General features: G+C 42.0%; 1 protein-coding gene across 2 annotated transcripts in view; it reads left to right on the top strand.

Annotated features, from left to right (window-relative positions):
* PXYLP1 (2-phosphoxylose phosphatase 1) overlaps positions 1-16,544 on the top strand; it is a 43,978-nt gene that overhangs the window by 16,219 nt on the left and 11,215 nt on the right. Inside the window, exons 1-3 of one of the 2 annotated variants that reach the window (XM_056849683.1) lie at positions 10,592-10,638; positions 11,881-12,042; positions 13,332-13,458. In XM_056849683.1, the coding sequence (XP_056705661.1) occupies positions 10,611-10,638; positions 11,881-12,042; positions 13,332-13,458 (317 nt within the window). In that variant the 5' untranslated portion in view covers positions 10,592-10,610. Of the gene's footprint in view, positions 1-10,591; positions 10,639-11,880; positions 12,043-13,331; positions 13,459-16,544 lie in introns of those variants that run through there. The other variant, XM_056849682.1, reaches the window with a different exon arrangement.

Genomic DNA, 16,544 nt, shown 5'->3' with positions numbered 1-16,544 from the left:
TTTTACATAATAGTCTGCTTTTGCCTCCAGGGGAGAAAAAGTGATCCATATGCAAGAGCTGGTAGAGTGTAAAAGAAAGTCTTTAACAGCGGAACGTGCAATGTGTAGAGAAGAGAAGCTGGTTTTGCAGAATTGAATGTGTGTCCCACTTAAGACTGATAAAAGAAGATGAACTCGTAATTTGACAGTGAACCATTGTTTCAGTCCTTATCACTGACGCTTTTAGTGCACTTCAAAAAAAAATGTGATAGAATGTGATAGACTTCAGCGCTGCAACCCTAACCTATCTTTTGTTCGTACAACGATTCTGCAAAGCACATTGTTATATCCTAAGCTCAAGTGATGGTACGAGCATGTGAAACAGACATTCATTAAGCAACGATAATTGTCAGTTATACTTTATGATCAGGGCCAGCAAGCCAAATTAACTTTTGCTGCTGGCAAAATCCTGGAATATATAATCCTTTTACTATTTGCTGGTACTGTGTGTGTGTGTGTAAAGTGTGCATCACCATTAAATATACAGGTATTCACATCTAGTACTAATGTTGTATTCACATCTCCTGCTGCTAGCATTCAATGCACAGAGCCTATTTGTGTGTAACCAAAATATTCAGCTTTCATGATCCTCTCATTTGTTTCAGTTGCATTTTTGGCATCTAGAAATGTGCTGTTATGCATATTATTTGCAAGCCTGCGAGATCTGTCATAAAATGAATGCAGCAGTGATACAGGAAAATGTAAAAACGTGAAAGTGACAAAATAGGGGGGAAATTGTAGTATTGAACTTCCAGCTTCACGTGTCTATTGATTTTCAAGCTTGTACCAAGTTGTCACATTTATTGAACTGCAATTACATTTCTCTATCTTTTTTTGGTATAATGCATGAAAAGCAGGTGCAATTTTTGATTGCCGACTGTGTTACAGTGATTGTGAGGAGGAGAGTTAGTAGGCAGAATAATACCATCTACATTATCTTGCTATAAGAAAACCCGCAAAAATAAACTGGATTTTTCTTCTGTTTTATAGAATAATCCACAAAGTATAACACAAGTGTACTTTAGTTAGATGCATATATTTAAAGTTAATGCCAAGTTTAATTGTGCTTGCAAAACAGTTTGGACCATCCACTGTTCTGTCCACACAGGCTTTTGTCCACATATGCGTTTAGTTTTTAATTTGTGGAAAACATTATCCTTATACAAAACACTGTCTTCATGTAAAACCTTGAATAAAAGGTTTTTTATTAAAACAAACTTTTTGAAGGCACATTCTATGGGAATGCCTATAGACAGAAACTAACATTTCCCTCATCCCCCCTCCTACAGTTTTATGTCTCAGAGAAATGTGGCTTGTAAGTATAGGCTGAACAAAATCTTCACAGAGAGAGATCTAAGTTCCAACTGTAGTGTCAGCTCTACTAAAAGGAGTTACCGTATTTTCCGGCGTACAAGACGACTGGGCGTATAAGACGACCCCCCATTTTTACAGTTAAAATATAGAGTTTGGGATTGTCCCGAGTCCGCGGCCTGGGGCCAGCCCTCGGGACTGTGCCCCAACCCTGCGGCCACCCCCGGTCCTCCTGGGGCGGCTCAACCCCCGGGGAAACAACACCACTTACCGGGGCGGGAGAAAGAGGGGGCGGGGGCAGCTGGACGAGCTGACAGCGCGCCGGGAGGCGGGGCTGGCGGGAGGAACAGGAGGAGGCCGGGGGCCAACCTCCCGGCATAGAAGAGTGTGTGCCGACCCGGAGCGGCGGGACGTGGCTCTCAGGGGGAGTCGGCGAGGGGAGAAGGGAGCGGGGAAGAAGAGGGGGACGGGGGCGAGAGTAAGGGCCCTCGAGAAGGGCAAGGCTAAAGGCGAGGGGAGGACTGAGCCGACGGCCCGTGGAGGGCGGGGCTAAAAGAGGGTTTGGAGGGGAGGGAAGCCCATAAAGACAGAAGCTGAAGCGGAGGCTGGGGAGGAAAGGGGGCATGTTGGGTGTGCTAGGCGGCAGCCAAAACACCCTGTGCCAGGAGAAGAGAGTGGCCACCCTAGCCCCGGCCAGCCAGCCAGCCAGCCGCATGCCTGCCTTGCGCTGCCGCTGGAGCACAGCCGAGCACTTCCCTCCGTGCACCCCGGCGCACCTGGCTCCGACTCCGAGCTGGGCAGTGAGCGCCCTCGCCGGGCTCGCCTCCCCTCCCTCCTCTGCCGGACATGGACAGAGCGGAGGCAGCTCCCCAGGCAGATTCTCCAGTCCGGCTAGGAATTCAGCATCCGGTGTATAAGACGACACCCGGCGTATAAGACGACCCCCGACTTTTGAGAAGATTTTCCTGGGTTAAAAAGTAGTCTTATACGCCAGAAAATACAGTAGTCAATTTAGGGAACGTTCAAATTGCGGATCCCAGGCTTCAGTGGAGACTTTTAAGCCTTCCTTGCTGTCAGTTTTCTCCTCCCCTGCATGGTAAGTTAGTACAAGAGGGTGGGGAGGAAGGCATACCTGCATCTGCAAGTAGGCAAGGCTGGAAAGAGTGGAGGCCTGTTTTTCACCCACGACTGGTTTTTCCCCAAGCTTTCAGAGAACTGTTGGAAAGTTAGTACAAGATTTTTGGTAACAGTATTCTGAGCAAACTCAGAAAGATTAGGCTCATTCCAAATTCAGTTCACCCATCACTGGCTTTTAAGTGTTCCAGAAAAACATATTTTGACAATCATTTCAGAGGGTAGCCAGCCGCGTTGGTCTGCAGTAAAACAAATATGCTTTGTTTTGCAGGAAATCTCTGATGCCTCTTTCTCTTCCACCCTAGGGGGTCAAGCTGTGTCTTGACGCGGGGGGGGGGGATTAGTTTTGGATGATTGTACAGAATATGTTTATAGGCTGATTTTTATTGTTTGGGTCTTTATTATTTTATGGTGTAATTGTGCTTCCTCTGTGTTGCAACTATGTTTTGTGCTTTAGTGACTTTCAATGTTTTATTGAATTGTATTGTTTTTAAATGTTCTACATTTCCTGTTGTGCCTTCTGGCAGAGTGTGACTTACAAATATACCGTATATACTCGTGTATAAGCCGAGTTTTTCAGCCTAAAAAAAGGGCTGAAAAAGCCGGCCTCGGCTTATACACGGGTCAATACGGTAGAAGGGGGGAGGGGGGAGGAGGGAGGAGAGAGGGGGGAACTTACCGCCGCCGCCAAGCCACCGCCATTTTCTCCCGCCAGGAGGGGCCCTGGGCAGCCTCTCTGCAGCCGCAGGGAAGCTGCCCTGGCCCCCCCGGCCCCCGCCGCCATTTTCTCCTGCCGGGAGGGGCCCTGGGCAGCCTCTCTGCAGCCGCAGGAAGGCTGCCCGGCCCTCCCCGGCCCCCGCCGCATTTTCCCCGCCGGGAGGGGCCCTGGGAGGCCCCTGCCTGTCCCGCCGCTACCGCCCACGCGCCTGGGCGCCTTCCTCCGGTCGGCAGCGGCCTGGAGGGGCCTCCTGCCGGCCCAGGAAGGACGCGCCGCCGCCGCTTCGACGCCTCTCCAGGTAAGTAGTGGGTTCAGGGGCTCTTCCCCCTCCCCCCCTTGGATGGCACTGGGGTCGGGGTGGGTCGGGAGGGCCTGGGAGGCGGCGGGAGGGCGACCTGGGGCAAGGGCCCTGCGCTCTAAAATGGCGGCCGCCATTTTAGAGCGCAGCATTGCGGGTAAAGGAAATTTCTTATTGCCCCTCGGCTTATACGCGGGTCAATAAGAAATTCCCTTTTCTGGCCTCTAATTTGGGGGGGTCGGCTTATACTCGGGTCGGCTTATACCCGAGTATATACGGTATGTGTTTTTTATTTTTCTAAAGAGACAAATATCACTAAACGGAAGCCAAAAATAGAATGGAGGAGAGTTTTGGATGGGAGTAAAATAGCAAGTTAATTCATGCTATAGTATCCCCCATCACTGTGTATGGGGTTGAAAGTTGGACAATAAAGAAAGCTGACAGGAAGAAAGTTGATTCATTTGAAATGTGGTATTGGAGGAGAGTTTTATGGATACTGTGGGCCAACAAAAAGACGAATAAGTGGGTTCTAGATCAAATCAACCCTGAATTCTCCCTAGAAGCTAAAACGACTGAGGCTATTGTACTTTAGTCACATTATGAGAAAGCAAGAGTTAACTGGAAAATACAATAATGCTAGGAAACATTGAAGGCAACAGGAAATGAGGAAGAGCCAACGTAAGATGGATTGACTCAACCAAGGAAGCCATGGCCCTCAGTTTGTAAGACCTGAACAAGGCTGTTAACAATAGGATGTTTTGGAGGACCGTAATTCATAGGGTCGCCATAAGTCGGAAAAGACTTGATGGTACACACACACAAAAAATAGCAACATGTACTGTATATGTGAAATGATTAAATTTCTGGCTGTGTGAGCGTATTTTTAGTAGACCCTATTGTGGTGTCACACAACTCTTTGTCCTCTCTTGCTTTGGCAGAACATTCTCATTTATGGTCCTCTAGCTACTCAATGGCTTGCAATGCAAAATCAATTTTGCAATGTAAAACTCTCACTATGAAGAATACTTGAGAGAGGTGGACACTTAAGAATGTGAATTATGTTTGAGAGAGGAGGATGTGTATGTATGTTTATTATGCTTTGTTATGCTGCGTCCTTGTAAAGTTTCCTCTCTGAATAGAGAGCAGGATGGCCCCACATTTAAAGGGAGTTTCCACATGAAGCTGTGCTTATTCTGAACATGACTTGTGAGCCTTCAAGGGCATTCCTCTTTGAGACAAATCCAGCTCAGAGGATGAACTAAGTTCCACTTTCCAAATGGCAGAGATGAGCGCTGCATTTCCTCCCTTCTTCAGCTTTAAAAGAGTTCCTTTAATATTTTTTTTAGCTTAGCTTTGGCTGGTTTTAAAGGAAATGGGTGTGCCACTACATCTGATCGTTTTGATGCGCAACCTGTACTCTGGACAAGAGGCCACAGTTAGAACAGAATATGGTGAAACGGAATGGTTTCCAATTGGCAAAGGTGTCAGACAAGGATGTATTTTATCTCCCTATCTCTTCAATCTATATACAGAACATATAATTAGGAAAGCTAGATTAGATTTAGATGAAGGTGGAGTGAAAATTGGAGGGAGGAACATTAATAATTTGAGATATGCTGATGACACTACATTATTGGCAGAAAATAGTGAAGATTTGAAACGACTACTGCTGAAAGTTAAAAGAGAAAGTGCCAAAGCAGGACTACAGCTGAACATCAAGAAAGCAAAAGTAATGACTACAGGAGAATTATACAACTTTAAGGTTGACAATGAAGAAATTGAAATTGTTCAAGACTTTCTATTCCTTGGTTCCACCATCAACCAAAAGGGAGACTGCAGCCAAGAAATTAGAAGGAGATTGAACTGGGAAGGGCAGCCATGAAGGAGCTAGAAAAGATTTTGAAGTGTAAGGATGTGTCACTGGCCACCAAGACTAGATTAATTAATGCCATCGTATTCCCTATTACTATGTATGGGTGTGAAAGCTGGACAGTGAAGAAAGCTGATAGGAAGAAAATAGATTCCTTTGAAATGTGGTGTTGGAGGAGAGTGTTGCGGATTCCGTGGACTGCTAAAACCAAATCAGTGGGTTATAGATCAAATCAAGCCTGAACTGACCCTGGAAACTAAAATGACTAAACTGAGGCTATCATATTTTGGTCATGTCATGAGACGACAAGAGTCACTGGAAAAGACAGTCATGCTAGGAAATGTTGAGGGCAGCAGGAAAAGAGGAAGACTCAACAAGAGATGGATTGACTCAATAAAGGAAGCCACAGTCTTCAGTTTGCAAGGCTGTCAAAGATAGGACATTTTGGAGGACTTTCATTCATAGGGTCGCCATGAGTGGGAAGTGACTTGATGGCACTTAACACACACACACACATGTAGCTTTAAACCACAGCTCAGCTGGAAAGTAAAGGAAGGTGAAGGGGGTGTTGCCAGGCCATGGGGGCTGAGTCCAGTTCAATTGTTGTCACTGTTGGCAGGAAGCAGTGCAGAGACTGGCAGTGTGAATTCCATATCTGCCCACTACCACATAGGTTGCTGCTGCTGCAGGAGAGGCACATTTTTGCATTCCCATATGGATCCAGCCTTAGAGAGGCTTCCCAAGGCTGAGTCATCAGCCACAAGCCTGCTGCCTTGTCTGGCAAATTTTGGTACCCTTTTCAGGCTGAGGAAGAATGTTTACCTGATTGCTGCAATTTCATTATTATCACAGCTTGATGTTTGGCTCTGTTAATGGGGATGACGTCAGCATGGTAAAAGTACATGAAGAAGTGAGGCTTTTGGAATGTTGCACATTATTGCTGTTTGCAGTAGAGCCTTCTAGATCCCTTAGTTGCAAGAGAATTAGTGTTATATGGTTATCATTGAACTCTTAAACCAAGTTCAGCTGTGGCAGGATAGACATTCTTTTCACCTCTTATGGGTTCTTCTTTTCATTGTTTCCTCCAAACCTAATTAGAAGCCAAATTTTTAGGTAAATGGGAAAGAGCTCATTATTTACTGTGCATGATTGTTACTTCCGGAGTGTCTGCTTCCTTGTTACTTCCAGATGTGTAATGGTAGATTCAAACTTTCTTAGGAAAGTAATGTAGGTTGTGAAAACAGTCGTGCTGTGTAAACATCGTGGTACACAAGTTTATTGTTAATATCTTTCAGAAAAGGGGGGGGTAAAAATAAAGGGTTTTATATGGCTGTTAACATCTTGCTTTAGATGTGTTCATAAAGATAATTAAAAGAAAACAGTTGAAAACAGATCAGTTCTTCCTGTGTTTCACAGTGAACATTCTTACTGCTTCCATGAGACTAGCCTTGTTTGTATTTTCATGACTGTTCTTAATATCAAAGATAAGAATGTTGTTTCAACTATCTTGGGGAAAAAACATATGTGTTGATAGAAATGCCGATATATGTTCTATTGTAGCTAGGTGGAAATTCCATATTGACATAGTAAAGCAAGCAATGGCGAAAAAGGATATCTGTTCTCTTGTCTGTCTTCATCACGAAAGGTTTCACTTTTTGTGGGATGGGCGATAAATATAGGGCACCAGTCCTTTGGCTTCTTCATTTTTGGTCTTGCCATTTTCTTTCTTGTCACCCCACATCACCCTTGGTATGAGTTGCCATAGCTAGCCAAACGTGACTTTCCTATCTCCTCGCTCTGCTGCTAACCTTGTCATGGCTATAAAGATGTGACTGGATGCCTAGAGAAACACACTGTTTGCTTGCTCTGGGACGACACTATCTTTTCCAAGATGCTGCTGCCCTAGAACATACGAAGCTGCTGTCCTAGTTCCGCAGCCATGTAACTTATTCTCTTCTATCAGCCAGGAGTGGTAATAGGATGATTCTGTGAGAAGGAGAGGGAGAGTTCAGAAGATGGCAAGGAGCATCAAATCCACACTTTGCTGATCTAATTTGTACTTCTTTTCTATTTGTAGAGTATTTTTAACTTAGGGGACCATTTCTCCATGATCAACCTGCTGTCTGGAGTAAGGCAGTCAATTCTACCGTATTGGTATTCTGGCACCATGTTCCCATCTCCCTTCTAGCTTTTTCTAGAACAATCTTTGTCACAAAGGAGAGAATACCTCTGTAAACTGTCAGCTACAGTTATTACATTTTAAAAAAAAAAGAAAAGAAAAAATCTGTTAGCCAATATGACCATCTTTTTAATTGATCAAAATATTTTAAATCAGATAATGCAATTGATTTGTCAATTCCACATTGCAGCCTTATGGGTTAGGGCTTTGGCTCATTTAATGAGGACAATAATATTGTCCTACCTTAGTGAACAAGTGAAACAGCTTAATAGTAGGTGAGACCATTGGTCCATTATTGCCTTCGCTAACTGCCAGTGATTGTCTACCGTGTGTGTTGGCATACACGTATCTGAGAAAGAAAGCACTGACAATTGCAATTAATATCGCTGTGTTTCCATTTCTTACAAAAGATATGGGAGTTTGTTGACTACTAACTGTGGATTAGCACTTGTTATGTTCTCGCAATATTGTGACATTTGTAATGATGTGGTACTGTAAACTGGGAGGTTTTTATTTAAAGCTGTCGGAGCAAGTTTTTCACATTTCTGTTGCCCGAGAGCTTTGCCTGTACAAGAATGCTTGTTCAATCTGCTACTTCCTTATTACACATTTACAAGTGTAATGATTTTTAAAATTTGTTTTAGTAGCTATAAGGTAGTGTGAAATCTTCTGCATTTCAAAGTTCCTTGAAAATTACATGCCATACAGTCGTGTTCTCAGATTGCTGTTGGGAACTAATATAATATTTTCTTCTTTCCAAGTCATGTTGCATCATTTCTGGTTTAATTGGTTCTCTAAATCTTTTGGAAGATTTACTTAATAGATCTTGTATAATATTTTTATCTCTATGTGAACCACATAGGGTTATGTTGACCACAAAATACATAGGGACAGTGTATAGGAAGGTATTTTGCTGCTGTTGTGATGATATTGTGATCAAGAGGACATTTATCACAACCCATGTAGAATTTTGTAGAAGTTTGTTACCAAAACAAACCAAAACAAAATGTGGTTAGCTACAAAGGCGGAAGAGTTTACTGTGCATAGTGGCATCAGATTTATGGCAAATCGTGGGGTGGTTCAAGGCAAGAGATGTTCAGAGGTGGTTTGCCATTGCCTGCCGCCGTGTCACAACCCCGGTATTCCTTGGAGGTCTCCCATCCAAACACTAGCCAGGGTCAGGGCTGAGAGTGTGTGACTGGCCCAAGGTCACCCAGCAATCTTCCATGGCACGAGTGGGGATTTGAACCCTGGGTTTCCCAGGTCCTAGTCTGACACCTTAGCCAGTACACCACGCTGGCTTTCAGTTTCCTTTTACTGAAGTCTAATTCCCTGTACAAAAATGCCCTCCTGAACAATTCCTCTGCATACCAACCCTGGACTTCCTTGGAGGTCTCCCATCCAAATACTTGCCAGGGCCGACCCTGCTTAGATTCTGAGATCTGATTAAATCATGCTATCTTGGGGGTATCCAGGTAGGGCAGTGCTGGCATAACTGGTGTAAATTTATAGTGGGGCTGTTTTGTCCTGCCAGTAATTTCAGAGGGGTAACCGTTTTAGCAAAAATGCTGTGGTACCTTAATGACTAACAGCTCATTCCTGAGCTGAGGCGTATGGGGACGGTGGGGAAGAGGCGCAGTGGCTCCTCTTCCTAAGCCGATCCCCATACGCTGTTAAACAAAAAAACCCACAGCCGTTTCATGGTTGTTGTTTTTGTTTAACCAGGGCCTTTCTCCCCATAGGGAATAGCGAGGCTGCGCCTGCTAAAAAGCAGGTGCAGCACCGCCATTCCCGGTGCTGGCGGAAGTGGCCGAAAGGGGATATGGAACCGCCTAACTGGTGGCTCCTCCCCCCGGCCCGGCCCCGGAACACACCCCTGCGCTGGCGTGGCCTCTCCACGCTGTTGCCAGCATCACGGAGAGGCATCGCCGGTGGAGGGGGGAGGCGCAGTCCTGTGGCGCTCGGCCGCCGGCGGGACTGGCCTCGCCGCCAGTGTAAGTATGTGTAATCATGCGATTACATGTACTTACGCTGGCAGTGAGGTCACGCCGCCTCCTATAGAGTTTCGGCCCAATTCTCAGGAATGGGCTGTAAGTTTTCTGCACCTGGAATGCTATTGGATATATGTCTTCGCCAGGTCTCCAGAATAGCTAATAAAGATGTGACTCCCTGGAAAAGTCTTATTGAAAAATTGTATGTCTCATATCTGCTTGCTGACTGGTCCATGCTCAGAAATTCAGTTAGCATTCTGAACTGGAGAATAATTCTTCAGTGAAAAAGGTGCTTAATTTGTAATGCAGTGAATCATTACAAGCTAGAGAAATTCATATTGTTAAAATAGGTAAATATACAGGTCAATAATATGCTCAGGACTTATTGTCACTGTCCATGACTGGAATTAGTTGCAGTTGTATGTGAAGTACATTCCCCACTTATAATGAACAGAAAAGATGTTAAGTGGTTGTAGGGAAGTAAATTTAAGAATGTGCCCAGGATGGCAGCAGTGCTTTAATTGGCTCAGCAGATGGCAAGATTTCCTTGTTTCTAAACTGGTAGTACCACTACACTAACAGCTCTAATCCATATGCACCTTATCTGTCTCTTCCAGGCAGTTTTTTGTATATCCTCCAGTAGGTTTTCGTACCCATTGTATGTTTCTCTTCTCAGCCTTGTGGCGTATATCTACCTTTTACTGCATTTCTGTGTTTATCAGTCTTTTACTTCAGTGTTCTACCTTTTTTTTAATATAAAAAATGACAATTACCATGTGGATTTTAGAAGCAGTAAAAGCCCTTTATTTGGGGGCGCAGAGTAATTAACTTTTTCCTGGTATGCATTTTAGTTTTTCAAGCTGCTGAAAATTTGCAGTGTGGCTTTTTTTTCCTGTGAGGCTTTCCATGTCAGTGAAAATGGCTTTAAATAGTTTGGTTGCACAGAACTCAAAGAACCTTCTGTGTTTTAAGGTAAACGTTCAGAAGAGAGAGTCCAGGCTGAAACGGCATCTTGGTCCACGAGCTCTTTTCGTTCTAGTTGTAGTTTTAAAGGAAAAACAAATTGGGAGATGGATTTGCTTTTTCTCCTAATTTTAGGTAAATGTATATGATAGCATCTGCTTGATGATTTTGCTGTCAAGTCCTTTCATTTGGTTGGGGTATTTTTTATTGCAGCAAATTTTATTTGTATTCCAAATAAAAAGAAAATAACTTGTAATTAATAATGCTTTGTGCCTGTTGAAAGTATATGAAATCTAAAAATCATTTCTTCCAGGTTCTGTAGTATATTTGCTGTTTACATTCAAATTTTATTATCGAAAGCTCAATACTTCTATTGTTACAGAATTTTAGCATGTGTAATGTGGTAGCTAGTTTCTGATAACTTCTGTTATAAGATGGTGGGATAGGATGGGAGTAGTAACCAGAAAAAGGTTTTGAACATACCTCTGAAAATGTCGATGTTAAATATTCTTGTGGTGGGAAAATGTTTTCTGGGATAGAATGTGGCTATTTCCTTATATCTTCTTGTCTTCCTGCATACTAGTTCAACTTGTGCTGAGGTTCTTCCTGCACATATGTCAAAAATAGTAGGGATCCTCTGCAAAGAGGTGGCTTGCTTCCAAAAGAGTCTCTCCTTTTGGAGGAACAAGATTAAATACATTATTGGGAGAGGGGAGAGAGCAGAGAGTAGAGGCAAGCCTTAAGTTTGTTTTTGTTTTTTAATGTAGGAAATAGAGGCCAGGCTTGAATAGCTGTACTAAGAATCAGAGGTGTTAATAGAGCAGTTGCTTCAATCTAAGACCACTAACGTCTAATATTTTTATTGCACATTTAGTTAAAGTATTGTGATTTAGTATTTGTAGGGACTCTTCCTTAGTAATCCTTTCTCCATGTGATTAAAGACATGGAGAAAATGAGCAAGGCGTAAGCATGAGGGTGGGGGACCATAAGAGGGTCCAGTAAACCATGCTATGGCTGACTTACGATATTTCAGAAAACGAAAATCTTTCATGACTTATAGAATTGTATCTGTGTGTTGAAATCGCGGCGAAGATGCATGTTTCAGGTTTGTACCAGCCCCAGAGAAATGATGCTTGAAGCACAGGAAATTATTGTATGAAGGCAAGTAAAATCAGTGATCTAAACAGATTCTCTACTTCAAGAATCTGTTTCCTTGTTCACTTATGTATATTTACATGATTGAGTTTTGCAGGTAAATACTAACTTGTCATGAATACTCCGTATTTGATTTTATGTGGGTAATTCCCATCAATAATAGGATTTTTTCCCAGTCGCTTGTGGGCCATAATAAAGACTGACTGTTTGTATTTATTTTAGTTCACTTGATCCCTGTTAACCCAGTCAAAGAAGATGGGTTGAACTCCAAGAACCGAAAAAGAATAATGCCTGATCCTTTGACAGAGCCCCCTTCTATAGATCCCATTTCTGAAGCTCGGTTTTATTGTAACATTCCCAGCATACCTGAACGCAGCATGGAAGGTAAACTTATCATAGTACATGCATACCTTGGAGATTTTATGGGTTCCGTTCCGCAGTAAATCAAGTCACATGCCTTTTGTTTTGTTCATATAAACGTTATGTTTACACTATAGACTATTAAATGTACAATAGCCTATTAAATGTGCAAATTATGTTTACACTATACTCTAGTCTATTAAATGTGCAAATGTGTGACCCAGAGAGACGAAGTGGCACATGCTGTTGGAAAAATGGCATCGATAAACTTGCTTTAAAAAGTAATATTTGCGAAGCACAATGAAGCGAAGCACAATAAAACAAGGTGTGGCTGTATTGCTGTTTACACTTTCACTCCTATGAGATTAATGGTGATTTGACTAGACTTTCTAGCCTCCATGCAAGGTGTGCTTTTCAGTGGGTATCATGCAGCATTGGCTATTGAAATTAAGGTTAAAAAAATTAAAAACATCAACAACAAAAAACAACTCCTTATTCTTTATTTTTAGCCCTAGAGAAGTAGCCCAATAAAGTCTGGCATTGCTTATGAATATAATGTTGACTCAGTGTGGGTTAGCATTAAAGGGGGGGCAAATTCTGTGCTAGGCATGATTAGCTAAGGGATTGAAAACAAGAATGTAAGTATAATAATATCTTTGTACATATCTGTGGTGTGGTCATAACTGGAATATTATAGATTGCTGTATCTCAGAAGCAATACTGTAGTGCTATAGAAGGTACAGAAGAAGACTACCCATATGATCAAGTGGTTGGAGCATCTTCCCAAGAAAAGAGTCTGGGGCTTTTAGGTTCAGAGAAAAGGAGATAAAAGAAATATTAGATATATATAAAATTATGCATTAGATATATATAAAATTATGCATGGGTGGAGAAATTGGTTAGTGAGAGCTTTTTGTCCTTGTTCTATAATACTGGAATTCATAGGTTAATTAGAAGTTTATCAGGGCAGATATACTTGCTGCTGTGATGATGGCCCCTATTAGCCACAATGACTAAATGGAACTTCCATGTCCAGAGGCAGTAATACTTTGAATAGAGTTGATGGAGGGCAGCAATAAGGGGAGGCTTAGGTCTCCATACCATATTGTTTCATATAGTGACTTATCAGGGGGCTGGACTATGTAGATGAGTGGGTTGTTACACTATGGCAACTCATACATATTTATGATTAACATATGGATCTCTCCACCCTTCCATGCATTCACCACGTTCCAAATGTGCGTAAAGAGCTTATGCTTCTTGGGTCAAATTGAAAGTGATGTATTGCTGTTATCTAAATTTGTGTTTTATAGGTCATGCACCTCATTATTTTAAGTTAGTGTCTGTTCACGTGCTGATTCGCCATGGAGATCGATACCCTCTTTATGCCATTCCCAAAACAAAAAGGCCAAACATTGACTGTACATTAGTGCCTAACAGGTAAGTACTTGGATTGTGCCATTTCTCTATAGGTGTTACCGTAAAGTTCAACAGAAGATAAGGATACAGTAAAAGTCTATAAGTATCAGTACCGAGTTTCCTTATTCTCAGACATGAACTTTTGCTGAAAGGATTTTTTTTAAATCAGTATCTGTAGTGCTGCCAAATGCGCAGAACATCTGTTCTGTTCCCTCTTTTCACTCAGTATCAAGAATCTTTCTGCATATGAACGTAGATCGGTAGAATATCCGGCATGGATCTAGAGACAGTAAGGGACTTAATTCTTGTCTCCCACCCCCACTTCAAGATTAAACTTCCCTCCTGTGGGGAGGGGCCATGGCTCAGTGGTTGAGCATGTTCTTTGCATGTAGAAGGTCCCAGATTCAATCTCCGGCATCTCAAGTTACTGGTGATGTGGAAGACCTCTGCCTGAGACTCTGGAGGTCTGTTGCCACTCCGAGTAGACAATACTGACAGATGGATTGATGGTCTGTTTCAGTATAAGGCAGCTTCATGTCTTCAAGGAAGGGTATGCTATAACAAACACACTAGGGTGTTTGAGATAAGCAGAACCTCAACTTCTCCTGACTCATGCGATTCAAGAATGTTTTCTGTATTGCTTGTAAGGAAGACAGAAATACACCACATTTTATATATATTGCCTTGATCTAAGCATTGTTAATTTCTGAGGTACTTGATGGGGAGGTAGCTGTATTTCCCCCCTATTTGGAATTGCACTTTTTATAACTCTTCAATAAGCAGCAAGGCCTATCTATGTGATATAAAGAAACCTTGAGTAGTGGTTCTGATTTTGGCTTTGGAAAGCAGCTGTTAGTAGTGCTATATTTTCCTTATGTTTTTTTCTGGATATTTTCTTTGATACTAAATGGAAAATCAATCATAATGTGCTTCTTGCTATCACTGTTTGACTCCAGGAATCACAGTTTAGTACAGTTCTAGATAGCCAGTCAAGAAACAAAAACTGGTCACTTTTTCTTCCGCTGTGTGTGTGTGTGTGTGTGTGTGTGTGTGTGTGTGTGTGTTAAGAGCTTTTGGGGGGGATAGATTGAAAAGCCTGTTTAAAGGTTAATTACAATTACCAAGTGTTGAATTGCAATTTTGAAGAATGCCACTGAAGATCAAACTTGTGAGATCTGGTTTTAATATCCCACAGTGAATGCATACTGTTCTGTAAAGGTCAAGGATTTTAACATGATCCAATCTTGCAGGCCTTTGTTATCTCTTTATTATAGCAGATAAATATATAGTGAAGTCACCATTTGGGGGATGATACAAGAAAACAAGACAGCTAAAATTAGGTTGTGGTGTATACCTTTCAAAATCAAGTTTTAACCCTTTAAAATAGGGCACATATAGTCAGCGTTGATTCTAGATTATACCTACTCAATTCTACCAAATTGCATTGGCCATGGGTAAGCAATTAAATTTTGTAATAAGATAAGCAATGAGTAATTCGCTAATTGCGATTATAGGATTTTTAATGAACTTACTCAAGGGAAGGAAACATTAATTGAAGAGAGATAATTCAAAGCCATTTAGAAATCCTACAGGGCTTGACAATCTAAGCTCTAAAAATGTCTGCTGGTATATTGCTAAAGAAAACATTTTGCAGATTTGGCAAGTGAATGTGGTGATGGCAGAGAATTAAAAAGCTATTTTCCCCCAACTGCTCCAAACATAGATGTGGGGTGGAAAATTTTCCGGAATGGAAAATCTCCCAGTGCTTTATTTTGCTATGGAAATTTTCCACTTCTAAACATTCATTGTTTCATAAAACTAATAACAATAAATGCGTGAATGACATTGCTACTACACTATTAGGCAGTCTTGGCAATTTCAAAGTAATTAATGTGTTGGGTTTTTTCGAGGCGATTATACCTAGGAATTGTATGATGTATGTTTTCAAAAGGGAGGTGGAGGATAAAACCACAAAACCTTGTAATCCAAATAAAAAAGGGAGTTGTTCAATTCATCTGGTTGGTTGTGTAGGTAAAATCAGAGGCAAATCTAGAATTATTTATGTGTCTTCCCTCACAAGGTGGAAGGGATAGTTCTATTTCAAATTAGTAATTATAAGCAACACGTAGTGTAAGTGAAGAGGTATCCCAGGGACCTCCGTGAATGAGAGTAAGAGATAAGTGGACAACCACATCCATGGTATATCATACATACTTCTTTGTGTGTGCTAAATTTAGTGTTTCAACAGTTTTCAGTACCTTCAGTTTTTCCTAAAATTTAAACCATGTGAGAGAAGTACATGCTATATTTTCTTTAATTGTTCACCGGTTGTGTGTGTGTTTGTGTGTGTGTGTATGTGTGTGTATTTTGCCATCAAGTCACAACTGACTTATGGTGACCCTGTAGGGTTTTCAAGGCAAGGGATGTTGAGAGGTGGTTTGCCATTGCCTGCCTGTGCATCACGCCCCTGGTATTCCCATCCAAATACTTGCTAGGGTTGAGGCTGAGAGTGTGTGATTAACCCAAGGACACCCAGCAGGTTTCCACGGCAGAGTAGGGAACCTGAGTTTCCCAGATCCTAGTCCAACACCTTAACCACTACCCCATGCTGGCTCTCCCACTAGTATTATCCCAATAAAAATAATTTCCTTGTAAAGCTTTGAATTCCAATGAAGTATTTCAGTTCAACTATTTGTTGCTATTGGGTCATACATTTAACAAGGTACTTTGTTTACTAACTGTAAGATAAAATAAGCATGCTAAATCGGTGCACATTCTTTCTAGGGCACTGGATTGTTTTCTGGAAAGTTTTCTGCTGGTAGTGTTTCTGGAATCTTTTTGCGATCTTTTAAAGTTAACAAGTGAGTAATTCATATATTAAAAAAAGGAACTGGTAGAGTGGGATAGCTGTTCCAAGACATGGTTGGACATGAGGCTCAAAGGATATAGCCATGTTTATATGTTTGAATGCGTAATATTTCATTGACTTCATGGCTGCCACATATGGGTCAGTGGAGGACTGTGCATACTGTCTTCAGTTCACAAATGAAATTCTGTGTGGCTGCCCGCATGACGTTGTAACAGTAGGTGGAGGAGAGCAGCAGTTG

The sequence above is a fragment of the Euleptes europaea genome, chromosome 5, assembly GCF_029931775.1.
Source record: "Euleptes europaea isolate rEulEur1 chromosome 5, rEulEur1.hap1, whole genome shotgun sequence".
Classification (NCBI taxonomy): domain Eukaryota; kingdom Metazoa; phylum Chordata; class Lepidosauria; order Squamata; family Sphaerodactylidae; genus Euleptes; species Euleptes europaea.
This window is presented reverse-complemented; position numbering and strand designations above follow the sequence as displayed.